General features: G+C 38.3%; 1 protein-coding gene across 1 annotated transcript in view; it reads right to left on the bottom strand.

Moving 5' to 3' along the window:
- ell (elongation factor for RNA polymerase II) overlaps positions 1-16,369 on the bottom strand; it is a 72,368-nt gene that overhangs the window by 4,513 nt on the left and 51,486 nt on the right. Inside the window, exons 7-10 of the mRNA XM_062959164.1 lie at positions 12,790-12,892; positions 6,283-6,748; positions 2,388-2,439; positions 758-929 (exon numbers count right to left, since the gene is read on the bottom strand). Coding sequence (XP_062815234.1) covers positions 758-929; positions 2,388-2,439; positions 6,283-6,748; positions 12,790-12,892 — 793 coding nt within the window. The remainder of the gene's footprint in view (positions 1-757; positions 930-2,387; positions 2,440-6,282; positions 6,749-12,789; positions 12,893-16,369) is intronic.

Below are 16,369 nucleotides of genomic sequence, written 5' to 3'. Positions count from 1 at the left end.
TTATTATTATTATAATATTATTTTATTATGACACAGCAAACAAGATAGATATGCTGGATTTCATATCACAAAATCACAATGTTTTGTGGTGCCAGCTGTCAGCTCTAGTTTGTAGTGCGGTTTTCTTGTACTGATTTTTTTTGTCTGCTGTGCTTTTAATACCGTATTATTATTATCATATTATTTTATTATGACACAGCAAACAAGATAGATATGCTGGATTTCATATCACAAAATCACAATGTTTTGTGGTGCCAGCTGTCAGCACTAGTTTGTAGTGCGGTTTTCTTGTACTGATTTTTTTTGTCTGCTGTGCTTTTAATACAGTATTATTATTATCATATTATTTTATTATGACACAGCAAACAAGATAGATATGCTGGATTTCATATCACAAAATCACAATGTTTTGTGGTGCCAGCTGTCAGCTCTAGTTTGTAGTGCGGTTTTCTTGTACTGATTTTTTTTGTCTGCTGTGCTTTTAATACAGTATTATATTATTATTATTATTATTATTATTATTATTATTATTATTATTATTATTATTATTATTATTATACCTTTTCTGAGTTCTTTCAGGTTTAGATCAGATTCTTAACTTGACTGAGTATATTGAGGAAGACTATGAGAAAGATAAAGTTTTTGTGGACCTTACGGCAGCCTATGATACAGTGCAACGTAGGAAATTGCTGCATACAATCCACCATATCACCCGGGACTAGGATTTTACAAAATCCCGATTTTAACAACGCCGCACCTTGTATTCCTCGGTATCCGGCGGGAGCTGCTTGAGCTGTGCGTCCAGCTGCACAAAGTGGTGCGTGATGCGCTCGATGCGGGCGTGGAGGGCACGGTACTCGTTGTACTCGGCATTGAAATCGTTCTTGTAGCTCTGGCGCTGCTCCGGAGAGGCGATGGCGGCGTATTTGCTGGCGGGGCAAGAAGGAATGGGGAAAGGGCCCAATGAGGGGAGAAAAAGCAAAATAATACATGTAATAATAATAATAATTAATAGAGAAAAATAACAAATGTCACAATAATAGAGTAAAATAATAAATGCAATAACAATAACAGAATAAAATAATACATGTAATAATAAGAGAAAAACAATCAATGTAACGATAATAAAATAAAATAAATGTAATAACAATAACAATAAAATAATACATGTAATAATAATAATAGAGAAAAATAATAAATGTAACAATGATAGAATAAAATAAATGTAATAACAATAACAGAATGAAATACATGTAATAATAATAATAGAGAGAAAAAATAAATGCAACGATAATAAAATAAATGTAATAACAATAACAATAAAATAATACATGTAATAATAATAATAATTAATAGAGAAAAATAACAAATGTCACAATAATAGAGTAAAATAATAAATGCAATAACAATAACAGAATAAAATAATACATGTAATAATAAGAGAAAAACAATCAATGTAACGATAATAAAATAAAATAAATGTAATAACAATAACAATAAAATAATACATGTAATAATAATAATAGAGAAAAATAATAAATGTAACAATGATAGAATAAAATAAATGTAATAACAATAACAGAATAAAATACATGTAATAATAATAATAATAGAGAAAAATAATAAATGCAACGATAATAAAATAAATGTAATAACAATAACAATAAAATAATACATGTAATAATAATAAAATAATAAATGTAATAACAATAACAAAGTAAAATTACATGTAATAATAATAATAGAGTAAAATAATAAATGTAATAATAACGAAGTAAAATTACATGTAATAATAATAGAATAATAATAAATGTAACAATAATAGAATAAAATAATACATGTAATAACAATAACAATAAAATAATACACGTAATAATAATAGAATAAAATAAATGTAATAACAATAACAGAATAAAATAATACATGTAATAATAGAGAAAAATAATAAATGTAGCGATAATAGAATGTAATAACAATAACAGAATAAAATAATACATGTAATAACAATATTAGAGTAAATAATAAATGTAATAACAGAATAGAATAATACATGTAATAACAATAACAGAATAAATTAATACATGTAATAATAATAGAGAAAAATAATAAATGTAACAATAATAGAGTAAAATAATAAATGTAATAACAATAACAGAATAAAATGCCATATATACTTGAGTATAAGCTGACCTGGATATAAGCTAACCAGGACCTTTATTTGAGTATAAGCCGAGGGGCTGAAAAACTAGACTTATACTCGAGTATATACGGTATATATATATAGCAGAGGGACCAAATTCTTTTCTGCTGCTCCATGAACCAATGGATTCAGACCACTCTGTCCCACTCCAGGCCAATCCCCTTGCTTCTCACATGGGAAAACTCACATCAAATAATCCGGTCTTGTGGAAGCGGAGCTGTGGCACGTCCCGTTCAAGCCTGGAAAATAATGAAAAGGGCCAGATTGAGCTCCCGACCATTTAATAGCCTAGCTCGCTCTTGATCTAAGCAGCCTGAAAGACAGTTATATCTGCCGAGAAGGAAATGTAGGTACCGCTTTATGCAGGGAGGCTAATTTTACTAATTTATGACACCATAAAAACTTCCAGCACTGTGCAGAAAGAATAAGGAAGTACTCCATCAAGGACTCGGGTGTCACAAGCGGACAGTTCCCCCGGAATCGAGCATACCCTTATGAAGCTGGAATCTAAAAAAATGTTAAATTACCTCTTGTGTCTGTCTATATATGTTGTATGTCTAATTAATTGTACTTGGTGGTTGACTGATATTATTACTGCTGTATTAACTCTTGTTTTATTGTCTTACTGTGTTTTATTATTATTATTATTTGTATATTGTTCAATGTATTTATGTTGTTGTTTTTGTAAATTGTGCTGGTTGGGCCTTGCCCCATGTGAGCCGCCCCAAGTCCCCGTGGGGAGATGGTGGCAGGGTATAAATAAAGTTTTATTATTATTATTAGTATTATTTTATTACGCAGCAAACAAGATAGACATGCTGGATTTCGTATCACAAAATCACAAGTCGAACACTTCCCAAGTGTCTAGGGCTGTGTGATGTATTTTCGGATGATGCGCGCAGATCCCAGTAGGGTGGCCTTTTGCAGCTGGCAGATCGTAATTTTGTCAATGTCTATTGTTTCCATTATTATTATTATTATTATTATTATTCGTGGAATTGAATGTCTACTATGTATAAGTGCATTGTGATCTGCCCTGAGTCCCCTTCGGGGTGAGAAAGAAGGGCGGAATATAAATACTGTCAATCAATATATATAAAAATGTAATATACGTTTGTAGGACTGAGTAAACAACAAAACCACTGAACCAAATCACACCAAATTTGGCCACAAAAGACCTAGTCATCCAATCTATGTCTTTCAATCAAAAAACTGGAAATAAAGTCCAAATTAGGGAACGAGGAAGAGCCATTTTCAACCCTGGTTGCTGGTCAGAAGGGTAGGCCCTGCCCCCTTTAGGCCCCGCCCACTTCGTCTCCTAGCAACCCCCTCGGCCACAATGGTACTATCGGGGTTCAGGCTTTTGAGGCTACAAGGCTATTCACTGCTATTCCACCCGGCCAAAAAAGCATTCCCATAAACCACAGCAACATGTGGCCGAGCACAGCTATATATCTATAAATATAATGTAATAATAATAATAATAATAATAACTTTATTTTTATACCCCGCCCCATCTCCCCGAAGGGACTCGGGGCGGCTTACATGGGGCCAGGCCCGATAAAACAAACAAAACAGTAACAAAGCAATAAAACAATTATCCCAGTAAAAAACATCAATGTACGTTTGTAGGACTGAGTAAACAACAAAACCACTGAACCAAATCACACCAAATTTGGCCACAAAAGACCTAGTCATCCAATCTATGTCTTTCAGTCAAAAAACCTGGAAAACAAAGTCCAAATTAGAGAACGAGGAAGAGAAAGAAGGGTGGAATAGAAATACTGTCAATCTATATATTAGACATGTCCAAAAAATCGTTTTGAATCATATATCGGAATTATTTCGGATTGTTCTCGGTTTTCGATACGCATTCCGAGACATTGTCTCACAGCGCAACCAGCAATGTAATTCAAACCATTGTTGGCCCATTCTCTAATTGTCTCTTAATGTTTCGTTAATTCCCCCCCCCCCCCCCAAATTTTTTAAAAATATATTTTTAAAAATATTTTAATTATTTTTTTCATTTCTTCAGCCTACCTTGAATGGGAGCTTAGCGCAGCCTAACATGGCTGCCGCTCCCCGGCCAATCAGAAGCTTCCACGATGGACGCAAAGGTGGGGGCTAACGTCCTCTGCATCCACATGGAAGATTGCCATACAAGCCCGGTGTGTAGCGATTGCGCATGCGCGTCCGCCATTTTAGAAACATTTAGAATCATTACGAATTTTCAGAAATATCCAAAATTTTTGGGTGAAAAAAATCAGAAATACTTTTTATATCGAAGCGCCAGCGCCCCCTACTTTAGAAACGAGAATTGAAACATTTTTTTCATCGATTGGACATGCCTACTATATATATATATATATATATAAAAGAGTGATGGCATCACGGCGACCCACAAAACAACAAAACTACAAGCCCCCCAACCTCGAAATTTGACAACACAACCCATCATCCACGCCTCTAGGGTGATACAACAAAAAGAAAAGAAAAATAAAGTCCTAATTAGAGAGAGAGGAATAATTGCTTTTATCCAATTGCTGCCAGTTAGAAGGCTAAGCTCCTCCAACTTGGTCTCCTAGCAACCCAATAAAAAATAATTAAAAACACTAAAAAATAATACAATAAAATACTATAATAACAGAAAATAACTAAAAATAATACAAGAAAATAATAAAATATAATAAAAATATAACTTACAATAAAATTAATAAAAAATGCAAATAACATCAAATAAAAATTACACAACAATTTTTAACCAATACCACCACCACTTTGCCACAGCAACGCTTGGCTGGGCACAGCTAGTCTATATATATAAAGAAGTAATGGTGTCCGTTCCTCCCACTAAACAACAAAATTACAAACCCCAGAACCTAGAAATTTGGCAACACAACCCACCATCCTTGCCCCTAGGTTCCGACAACAAAAAGAAAAGAAAAATAAAGTTCTAATTAGAGGGAGATAAATAATTGTTTTTATCCATTTGCTGCCAGTTAGAAGGCTAAGCTCCGCCCACTTGATCTAGCAGCCCAGTGTTAATAAAAGAATATAAAATAAAATAAATACAAATAATACAATAAAAATAATAAAAAACACTAAAAAATTAATACAATAAAATACTATAACAAAATAACTAAAAATAATACAACAAAATAATAAAATATAATAAATGAAAAAATAAGTTACAATAAAATTAATTAAAAATACAAATTCAGTAGAGTCTCACTTATCCAACCTAAACGGGCCGGCAGAATGTTGGATAAGCGAATATGTTGTATAATAAGGAGGCATTAAGGAAAAGCCTATTAAACATCAAATTAGGTTATGATTTTACAAATGAAGCACCAAAACATCATGTTAGACAACAAATTTGGCAGAAAAAGTAGTTCTATACGCAGTAATGCTATGTAGTAATTACTGTATTTACGAATTTAGCACCAAAATATCACGATATATTGAAAACATTGACTACAAAAATGGCTTGGATTATCCAGAACGTTGGATAAGCGAGTGTTGGATAAGTGAGACTCTACTGTAACGTCAAATAAAAATTCCACAATAATTTTTAACCAATACCACCACCACTTTGCCACAGCAACGCGTGGCCGGGCACAGCTAGTATATATATATATATAAATGTAATGTACGTTTGTAGGACTGAGTAAACAACAAAACCACTGAACCAAATCACGCCAAATTTGGCCACAAAAGACCTAGTCATCCCATCTATGTCCTTCAGTCAAAAAACCTGGAAAACAAAGTCCAAATTAGAGAACGAGGAAGAGCCGTTTTCAACCCTGGCTGCCAGTCAGAAGGGTAGGCTCTGCCCCCTTTAGGCCCCGCGGTACTGCTTTTAAGGCTGCAAGGCTATTCCACCTGGCCAACAAAGCATTCCCATAAGCCACAGCAACGCGTGGCCGGGCACAGCTAGTAAATAAATAAAATAAATAATAATAATCCTAATTTTGGACTATTTCAGCCTAGTCCAACCTCCCCAAGAGCAGGAGGGACCGTGAACGAAGGACATATCCCTACCTTGTTGACCGTGGAGACGACTGGTCAATTTTGTCACCCACCTGCAGTGTCTTGAGTGGGACCCTCGCCCACCACGTCGCCCTCTTTTTCCATCTCACAGTCGGGCTCTTCTCGCGGGGCCGCCTGAGGCTGTGGCGGCTTCTTCTCCTCCCGCCTTTCCCGCTCCTTGTGCTTCTTGAGCTTCTTCCGGGATTTCCCGTGGTGCTTCCCGGCCGGGGCAGAGGCCGTCACCATCGCGGGAGCCGCCAAGAGCCTCTCGCCCGCGTCGGCCTCGAAGTCCTTCCCGTTGTGGGTCAGGTCGTTGTTGAGTTCGGCCAGCGGGTCGTGGGGCAGCTCCAGAGCGGGCAAAAGCGAGGCCGAGGGGACCGGATCGGACCCGCTCGCCACGGGCAACGGGCCCGAGTTCAGTTTGCCGTTGAACGTCGGCTGAGTCCTTTGCGCAAAGTGGGAGATGCGGGACCTCTTGGTGGACACGGGGTCGGTGAAGTCCGAGGGCTGGCCTCGCTTCTGGGGAGACAAAATAAATAAAAGGGATTGGGATCTATGTGAGAAGCTCCTGTTTGAAGGCCTCGTGAGTAAGTTCGGTGTGAGAGAAGGCTCTGTGAGAGCGATGCTGTTTACCTGCATGAGAAAGGAGCCCAGCGTGGAATCAATGAAGCAAAGAGTAAATAAAGAGGAATCGTAGGATCGTGATTTATGTGAGAAGCCCCAGTTTGAAGGCCTCGTGTGTAGGTTTGGTGAGAGAGAAGGCGCTCCAGTTTGAAGGCCTCGTGCGTAAGTTCAGTGTGAGATAAGGCTCTGTGAGAACGAAGCTGTTTATCTGCATGAGAAAGAAGCCCAGCAAGGAAGCAAAGAAACAAATAAATAAAGGGGAATTGTAGGATTGGGATCTATGTAAGAAGCTCCAGTTTGAAGGGCTCGTGTGTAAGTTTGTGTGAGAGAAGGCTCTGTGAGAGCAATGCTGTTTATCTGCATGAGAAAGAAGCCCAGTATGGAAGCACTGAAACAAAGAATAAATAAAGGGGAATCGTAGGATCGGGATCTATGTGAGAAGCTCCAGTTTGAAGGCCTTGTGTGTAAGTTTGTGTGAGAGAAGGCTCTGTCAGAGTGAAGCTGTTTATCTGCATGACAAAGAAGCCCAGTATGGAAGCAATGAAACAAAGAATAAATGAAAGGGAATCATAGGATCGGGATTTATGTGAGAAGCTCCAGTTTGAAGGCCTTGTGTGTAAGTTTGTGTGAGAGAAGGCTCTGTCAGAGTGAAGCTGTTTATCTGCATGACAAAGAAGCCCAGTATGGAAGCACTGAAACAAAGAATAAATAAAAGGGAATCATAGGATCGGGATCTATGTGAGAAGCTCCAGTTTGAAGGCCTCGTGTGTAAGTTTGTGTGAGAGAAGGCTCTGTGAGAGTGAAGCTGTTTATCTGCATGACAAAGAAGCCCAGTATGGAAGCAATGAAACAAAGAATAAATAAAGAGGAATCATAAAATCGGGATCTATGTGAGAAGCTCCTGTTTGAAGGCCTCGTGTGTAAGTTTGTGTGAGAGAAGGCTCTGTGAGAGTGAAGCTGTTTATCTGCACGCGAAAGGAGCCCAGCATGGAAGCAATGAAACAAAGAATAAATAAAGAGGAATCGTAGAATCGGGATCTATGTGAGAAGCTCCAGTTTGAAGGCCTCGTGTGTAAAGCTCCTGTGTAAGTTTGTGTGAGAGAAGGTTCTGTGAGAGTGAAGCTGTTTATCTGCATGAGAAAGGAGCCCACCATGGAAGCAATGAAACAAAGAATAAATAAAGAGGAATCGTAGAATCGGCATCTATGTGAGAAGCTCCAGTTTGAAGGGCTCGTGTGTAAGTTGGTGTGAGAGAAGGCTCTGTAAGAGTGAAGCTGTTTATCTGCATGACAAAGAAGCCCAGTATGGAAGCAATGAAACAAAGAATAAATAAAGAGGAATCGTAGAATCGGGATCTATGTGAGAAGCTCCAGTTTGAAGGCCTTGTGTGTAAAGCTCCTGTGTAAGTTCGTGTGAGAGAAGGTTCTGTGAGAGCAAAGCTGTTTATCTGCATGACAAAGAAGCCCAGTATGGAAGCACTGAAACAAAGAATAAATAAAAGGGAATCATAGGATCGGGATTTATGTGAGAAGCTCCAGTTTGAAGGCCTTGTGTGTAAGTTTGTGTGGGAGAAGGCTCTGTCAGAGTGAAGCTGTTTATCTGCATGACAAAGAAGCCCAGTATGGAAGCACTGAAACAAAGAATAAATGAAAGGGAATCATAGGATCGGGATTTATGTGAGAAGCTCCAGTTTGAAGGCCTTGTGTGTAAGTTTGTGTGAGAGAAGGCTCTGTCAGAGTGAAGCTGTTTATCTGCATGACAAAGAAGCCCAGTATGGAAGCAATGAAACAAAGAATAAATGAAAGGGAATCATAGGATCGGGATTTATGTGAGAAGCTCCAGTTTGAAGGCCTTGTGTGTAAGTTTGTGTGAGAGGAGGCTCTGAAAGAGTGAAGCTGTTTATCTGCATGACAAAGAAGCACAGCGTGGAAGCAATGAAACAAAGAATAAATAAAGGGGAATCGTAGGATCGGGATCTATGTGAGAAGCTCCAGTTTGAAGGCCTCATGTGTAAAGCTCCTGTGTAAGTTTGTGTGAGAGAAGGTTCTGTGAGAGTGAAGCTGTTTATCTGCATGACAAAGAAGCCCAGCATGGAAGCAATGAAACAAAGAATAAATAAAAGGGAATCATAGGATCGGGATCTATGTGAGAGGCTCCAGTTTGAAGGCCTTGTGTGTAAGTTTGTGTGAGAAAAGGCTCTGTCAGAGTGAAGCTGTTTATCTGCATGACAAAGAAGCCCAGTATGGAAGCAATGAAACAAAGAATAAATAAAAGGGAATCATAGGATCGGGATTTATGTGAGAGGCTCCAGTTTGAAGGCCTTGTGTGTAGGTTTGTGTGAGAGAAGGCTCTGTGAGAGTGAAGCTGTTTATCTGCATGACAAAGAAGCCCAGTATGGAAGCAATGAAACAAAGAATAAATAAAAGGGAATCATAGGATCGGGATTTATGTGAGAAGCTCCAGTTTGAAGGCCTCGTGTGTAAGTTTGTGTGAGAGAAGGCTCTGTGAGAGTGAAGCTGTTTATCTGCATGAGAAAGAAGCCCAGTGTGGAAGCAAAGAAACAAAGAATAAATAAAAGGGAATCATAGGATCGGGATTTATGTGAGAAGCTCCAGTTTGAAGGCCTCGTGTGTAAGTTTGTGTGAGAGAAGGCTCTGTGAGAGTGAAGCTGTTTATCTGCATGAGAAAGAAGCCCAGTGTGGAAGCAATGAAACAAAGAATAAATAAAGGGGAATCGTAGGATCGGGATGTGAGAAGCTCCAATTTGAAGGCCTCGTGTGTAAGTTTGTGTGAGAGAAGGCTCTGTCAGAGTGAAGCTGTTTATCTGCATGACAAAGAAGCCCAGTGTGGAAGCAAAGAAACAAAGAATAAATAAAAGGGAATCATAGGATCGGGATCTATGTGAGAAGCTCCAGTTTGAAGGCCTTGTGTGTAAGTTTGTGTGAGAGAAGGCTCTGTCAGAGTGAAGCTGTTTATCTGCATGACAAAGAAGCCCAGTATGGAAGCACTGAAACAAAGAATAAATAAAAGGGAATCATAGGATCGGGATTTATGTGAGAGGCTCCAGTTTGAAGGCCTTGTGTGTAAGTTTGTGTGAGAGAAGGCTCTGTGAGAGTGAAGCTGTTCATCTGCATGACAAAGAAGCCCAGTATGGAAGCACTGAAACAAAGAATAAATAAAAGGGAATCATAGGATCGGGATCTATGTGAGAGGCTCCAGTTTGAAGGGCTCGTGTGTAAGTTTGTGTGAGAGAAGGCTCTGTGAGAGTGAAGCTGTTTATCTGCATGACAAAGAAGCCCAGTGTGGAAGCAAAGAAACAAAGAATAAATAATAGGGAATCATAGGATCGGGATCTATGTGAGAAGCTCCTGTTTGAAGGCCTTGTGTGTAAGTTTGTGTGAGAGAAGGTTCTGTGAGAGCGAAGCTTTTTCTCTGCACGAGAAAGTAGCCCAGCGTGGAAGCAAAGAATAAATAGTAAAGGGGAATCGTAGGATCGGGATCTATGTGAGAAGCTCCAGTTTGAAGGCCTTGTGTGTAAAGCTCCTGTGTAATTTCGTGTGAGAGAAGGTTCTGTGAGAGCAAAGCTGTTTATCTGCATGAGAAAGGAGCCCAGCATGGAAGCAATGAAACAAAGAATAAATAAAGGGGAATCGTAGAATCGGGATCTATGTGAGAAGCTCCAGTTTGAAGGCCTTGTGTGTAAAGCTCCTGTGTAAGTTTGTGTGAGAGAAGGTTCTGTGAGAGTGAAGCTGTTTATCTGCATGACAAAGAAGCCCAGCGTGGAAGCAATTAAGCAAAGAATAAATAAAGGGGAATGATAGGATCAGGATTTATGTGAGAAGCTCCAGTTTGAAGGCCTCGTGTGTAAGTTCAGTGTGAGAGAAGGTTCTGTGAGAGCAAAGCTGTTTATCTGCATGAGAAAGTAGCCCAGCGTGGAAGCAAAGAATAAATAGTAAAGGGGAATCGTAGAATCGGGATCTATGTGAGATGCTCCAGTTTTAAAGGCCTTGTGTGTAAAGCTCCTGTGTAAGTTCATGTGAGAGAAGGTTCTGTGAGAGCAAAGCTGTTTATCTGCATGAGAAAGGAGCCCAGCATGGAAGCAATGAAACAAAGAATAAATAAAGGGGAATAGTAGAATCGGGATCTATGTGAGAAGCTCCAGTTTGAAGGCCTTGTGTGTAAAGCTCCTGTGTAAGTTCATGTGAGAGAAGGTTCTGTGAGAGCAAAGCTGTTTATCTGCATGACAAAGAAGCCCAGCGTGGAAGCAATTAAGCAAAGAATAAATAAAGGGGAATCATAGGATCAGGATTTATGTAAGAAGCTCCAGTTTGAAGGCCTCGTGTGTAAGTTCAGTGTGAGAGAAGGTTCTGTGAGAGCAAAGCTGTTTATCTGCATGAGAAAGAAGCCCAGTATGGAAGCAATGAAACAAAGAATAAATAAAGAGGAATCGTAGGATCGTGATTTATGTGAGAAGCTCCAATTTGAAGGCCTCGTATGTAAGTTTGTGTGAGAGAAGGCTCTGTGAGAGTGAAGCTGTTTATCTGCACAAGAAAGAAGCCCAGTGTGGAAGCAAGGAAGAAAGAATAAATAAAGAGGAATCGTAGGATCGTGATTTATGTGAGAAGCTCCAGTTTGAAGGCCTCGTGTGTAAGTTTGTGTGTGAGGAGGCTCTGTCAGAGTGAAGCTGTTTATCTGCATGACAAAGAAGCCCAGTATGGAAGCAAAGAAACAAAGAATAAATAAAAGGGAATCATAGGATCGGGATCTATGTGAGAAGCTCCAGTTTGAAGGCCTCGTGAGTAAGTTCGGTGTGAGAGAAGGCTCTGTGAGAGCGATGCTGTTTACCTGCATGAGAAAGGAGCCCAGCGTGGAAGCAATGAAGCAAAGAATAAATAAAGGGGAATCGTAGGATAGGGATCCATGAGAAGCTCCAGTTTGAAGGCCTCGTGTGTAGGTTTGGTGAGAGAGAAGGCGCTCCAGTTTGAAGGCCTTGTGCGTAAGTTCAGTGTGAGATAAGGCTCTGTGAGAACGAAGCTGTTTATCTGCATGAGAAAGAAGCCCAGCATGGAAGCAAAGAAACAAATAAATAAAGGGGAATTGTAGGATCGGGATCTATGTGAGAAGCTCCAGTTTGAAGGCCTCGTGTGTAAGTTTGTGTGAGAGAAGGCTCTGTGAGAGCGATGCTGTTTATCTGCATGAGAAAGAAGCACAGCGTGGAAGCAATGAAACAAAGAATAAATAAAGGGGAATCGTAGGATAGGGATCCATGAGAAGCTCCAGTTTGAAAGCCGCGTGCGTAAGTTCAGTGTGAGAGAAGGCTCTGTGAGAGCGAAGCTGTTTATCTGCATGAGAAAGGAGCCCAGCATGGAAGCAAAGAATAAATAGTAAAAGGGGAATAGTAGGATCGGGATCTATGTGAGAAGCTCCAGTTTGAAGGGCTCGTGTGTAAAGCTCCTGTGTAGATTTGGTGTGAGAGAAGGCTCTGTGAGAGCGAAGCTGTTTATCTGCATGAGAAAGGAGCCCAGCATGGAAGCAAAGAATAAATAGTAAAAGGGGAATAGTAGGATCGGGATCTATGTGAGAAGCTCCAGTTTGAAGGGCTCGTGTGTAAAGCTCCTGTGTAGATTTGGTGTGAGAGAAGGCTCTGTGAGAGCGAAGCTGTTTATCTGCATGAGAAAGAAGCCCAGCGTGGAAACAAAGAATAAATAAAAGGGAATCGTAGGATCGGGATCTAATTAATATTTTTTTTAAATTATTAACAATTATTGACCCTTTGAACTATCTTGACTATCCTCCTGCTTCACCCTCAGTTTGGACTACCTACTGTGTATTATCCTAGACTATTTCTGACTATACACTTGGGGAGAGTGCTAGTGGGTCCTGAGCACTATCCAGGGCCGAAATGGGATCCGTGGAAGGGTCCGAGGAGGCCTTACCTGCGGAGGGGAGGAGGAGACGGGGGCGTCAACATCGCGGGGAGGACTAGGAGCCGTGTTCTCCGGGGGACAGGCCGACACATTTGTGGGCGGGCAGAGTTTCCTGCAAGACAAGCAGAAGGCTCACAACGGCTGCAAATCCGAATACTGGTGGATTTGGGGTGGAATTGGTCTTGACATTTGTTAGGTGTAGGTATTGGGATTTATAGTTCGCCTGCACTCAAAGAGCAGTCACAATCCTACCGACGATGGACCTGGACCTAACCATACTGGAGGGGCGGGATACAAATGTTGGAAATAAATAAAAATGGAAATAAATAAGCCGGACAACAACGGGTACCCAAGCTAGTAATAGTCTTATTATTATTATTATTATTATTATTATTGACACAACGACGTTGTATGACACAGCAAACAAGATAGAGATGCTGGGTTTCGTTTCACAAAACCACAAGTCGAACACTTCCCAAGTGTCTAGGACTGTGTGATGTATTTTCGGATGATGCTGCAGATCCCAGTCGGGTGGCCTTTTGCAGTTGGCAGATCGTGATTTTGTCAATGTCTATTGTTTCCAAATGCCGGCTGAGATCTTTCGGCACGGCACCCAGTGTGCCCATCACCACCGGGACCACCTGCACTGGTTTCTGCCAGAGTCTTTGCAGTTCAATCTTGAGGTCCTGAGAGCGGCTGAGTTTTTCCTGTTGTTTTTCGTCAATGCAATTGTCACCTGGGATGGCGACACCTATGATCCAAACCTTGTTCTTTTCCACAACTGTGATGTCTGGTGTGTTGTGTTCCAGAACTTTGTCAGTCTGGATTCGGAAGTCCCACAGTATCTTTGCGTGCTCATTTTCCACGACCTTTGCAGGTTTGTGATCCCACCAGTTCTTTGCTGCTGGGAGGTGGTACTTGAGGCATAAGTTCCAATGAATCATTTGGGCCACATAGTTGTGCCTCTGTTTGTAGTCTGTCTGTGCGATTTTCTTACAGCAGCTGAGGATATGATCAATGGTTTCGTCGGTTTCCTTGCACAGTCTGCATTTTGGGTCATCAGCTGATTTTTCGATCTTGGCCTGAATGGCCTTTGTCCTGATGTCTTGCTCCTGGGCTGCAAGGATCAGCCCTTCTGTCTCCTTCTTCAGGGTCCCATTCGTGAGCCAGAGCCAGGTCTTCTATTATTATTATTATTATTATTATTATTATTTTTTTTTTTAATGGCCTTTGTCCTGATGTCTTGCTCCTGGGCTGCAAGGATCAGGCCTTCTGTCTCCTTCTTCAGGGTCCCATTCGTGAGCCAGAGCCAGGTCTTCTCCTTTTCAGCTTTTCCTTCCATTTTGTCAAGGAACTTTCCATGCAATGTTTTGTTGTGCCAGCTGTCAGCTCTAGTTTGTAGTGCAGTTTTCTTGTACTGATTCTGCTCTAGTTTGTAGTGCGGTTTTCTTGTACCGATTCTGCTTTAGTTTGTAGTGTGGTTTTGTTGTACTGATTCTGCTCTAGTTTGTAGTGCGGTTTTCTTGTACTGGTTTTTTGTCTGCTGTGCTTTGAGGAGTTTCTGATTTTTGACTTCACTCAAAGCAGGTTCTTCACTTTGCTTTACATATTCTGCCAGGGCATGTTCTTCTTCTTTGACTGCTTGTTTTATTATTATTATTATTATTATTATTATTATTATTATTATTATTATTATTGTATATACTCAAGTATAAGCCTAGTTTTTCAGCCCTTTTTTAAAGACTGAAAAAGCCCCCCTCGGCTTATACTCGGGTGAGGGTCCTGGTTGGCTTATATTTGGGTCAGCTTATACTCGAGAATATATGGTACATTTATTATTTTTCTCTATTATGATTGGTATTACAGTATGTAATACTGTATACTGTAATACTGTATAATACCTTTTGGCAGATATTATTATTATTATTATTATTATTATTATTTTATTATTATTATTATAAGCTAAACGGGCCATCAGAAGCTTGGATAAGCGAATATCTTGGATAATAAGGAGGGATTAAGGAAAAGCCTATTAAACATCAAATTAGGTTATGATTTTTCAAATTAAGCACCAAAACTTCATGTTATACAACAAATTTGACAGAAAAAGTAGTTCAATATGCAGTAATGTTATGTCGTAATTACTGTATTTACAAATTTAGCACCAAAATATCACGATATATTGAAAACATTGACAACAAAAATGGCTTGGATTATCCAGAGGCTTGGATAAGCGAGGCTTGGATAAGTGAGACTCTACTGTATTACATTTAGGATTTTTCTCTATTATTGTTGCTACTATTACATTTATTTTACTCTATTTTTATTATTATTAATAATACATTTATTATTTCACTCTGATCTTATTATTATTGTTATATTTATTAGTCTACTCTATTTATTATTACATGTATTATTTTCCTGTATTTATTATTATTATTACATGTATTATTTTACTCTATTATTATTACATTTATTATCTTACTCTATTATTGTTGCTACTATTACATTTATTTTACTCTAGTTTTATTATTAATAATAATACATTTATTATTTCACTCTGATCTTATTACAGTAGAGTCTCAATTATTATTATTATTATTATTATTATTATTATTATTATTATCTTATTATTATTGTTATATTTATTATTCTACTCTATTTATTATTACATGTATTATTTTCCTGTATTTATTATTATTATTACATGTATTATTTTACTCTATTATTATTACATTTATTATCTTACTCTATTATTGTTGCTACTATTACATTTATTTTACTCCATTTTTATTATGATTATTAATACATTTATTATTTCACTCTGATCCTATTACAGTAGAGTCTCACTTATCCAACATAAATGGGCCAGCAGAACGTTGGATAAGCGAGTATGTTGGATAATAAGGAGGGATCAAGGAAAAGCCTATTAAACATCAAATTAGGTTATGATTTTACAAATGAAGCACCAAAACATCAGGTTATACAACAAATTTGGCAGAAAAAGTAGTTCAATACACAGTAATGCTATGTAGTAATTACTGTATTTGCGAATTTAGCACCAAAATATCACAATGCATTAAAAACATTGACTACAAAAATGCGTTGGATAATCCAGAACATTGGATAAAAGAGTGTTGGATAAGTGCGACTCTACTGTATTACATTTTTTATTTTTCTCTATTATTGTTGCTACTATTACATTTATTTTACTCTATTTTTATTATTAATAAAAATACATTTATTATTTCACTCTGATTCTATTATTATTTTTTAATCAATATTTGTATGTATGTATTTTTATCCTTTACAATTTTATCTTGTAAATCGCCTAGAGCATCGTGGATGGAGGGCGATTAATAAGTAATTAAATGATGATGATGATGATTATTGTTACACTTATTATTGTCTCACTTATCCAACGTTCTGGATTATCCAACACATTTTTGTAGTCAATGTTTTCAAAACATCGTGATATTTTGGTTCTAAATTAGTACATACAGTAATTACTATATAGCATTAATGTGTAATGAACTACTTTTTCTGTCAAATTTGTTGTATAACATGATGTTTTGGTGCTTAATTTGTA

This window comes from Anolis carolinensis, unplaced genomic scaffold (assembly GCF_035594765.1).
Source record: "Anolis carolinensis isolate JA03-04 unplaced genomic scaffold, rAnoCar3.1.pri scaffold_7, whole genome shotgun sequence".
In the NCBI taxonomy this organism is placed as follows: domain Eukaryota; kingdom Metazoa; phylum Chordata; class Lepidosauria; order Squamata; family Dactyloidae; genus Anolis; species Anolis carolinensis.
Note: the sequence above shows the minus strand (reverse complement) of the source record. Positions and strands in the feature narration are given on the sequence as shown.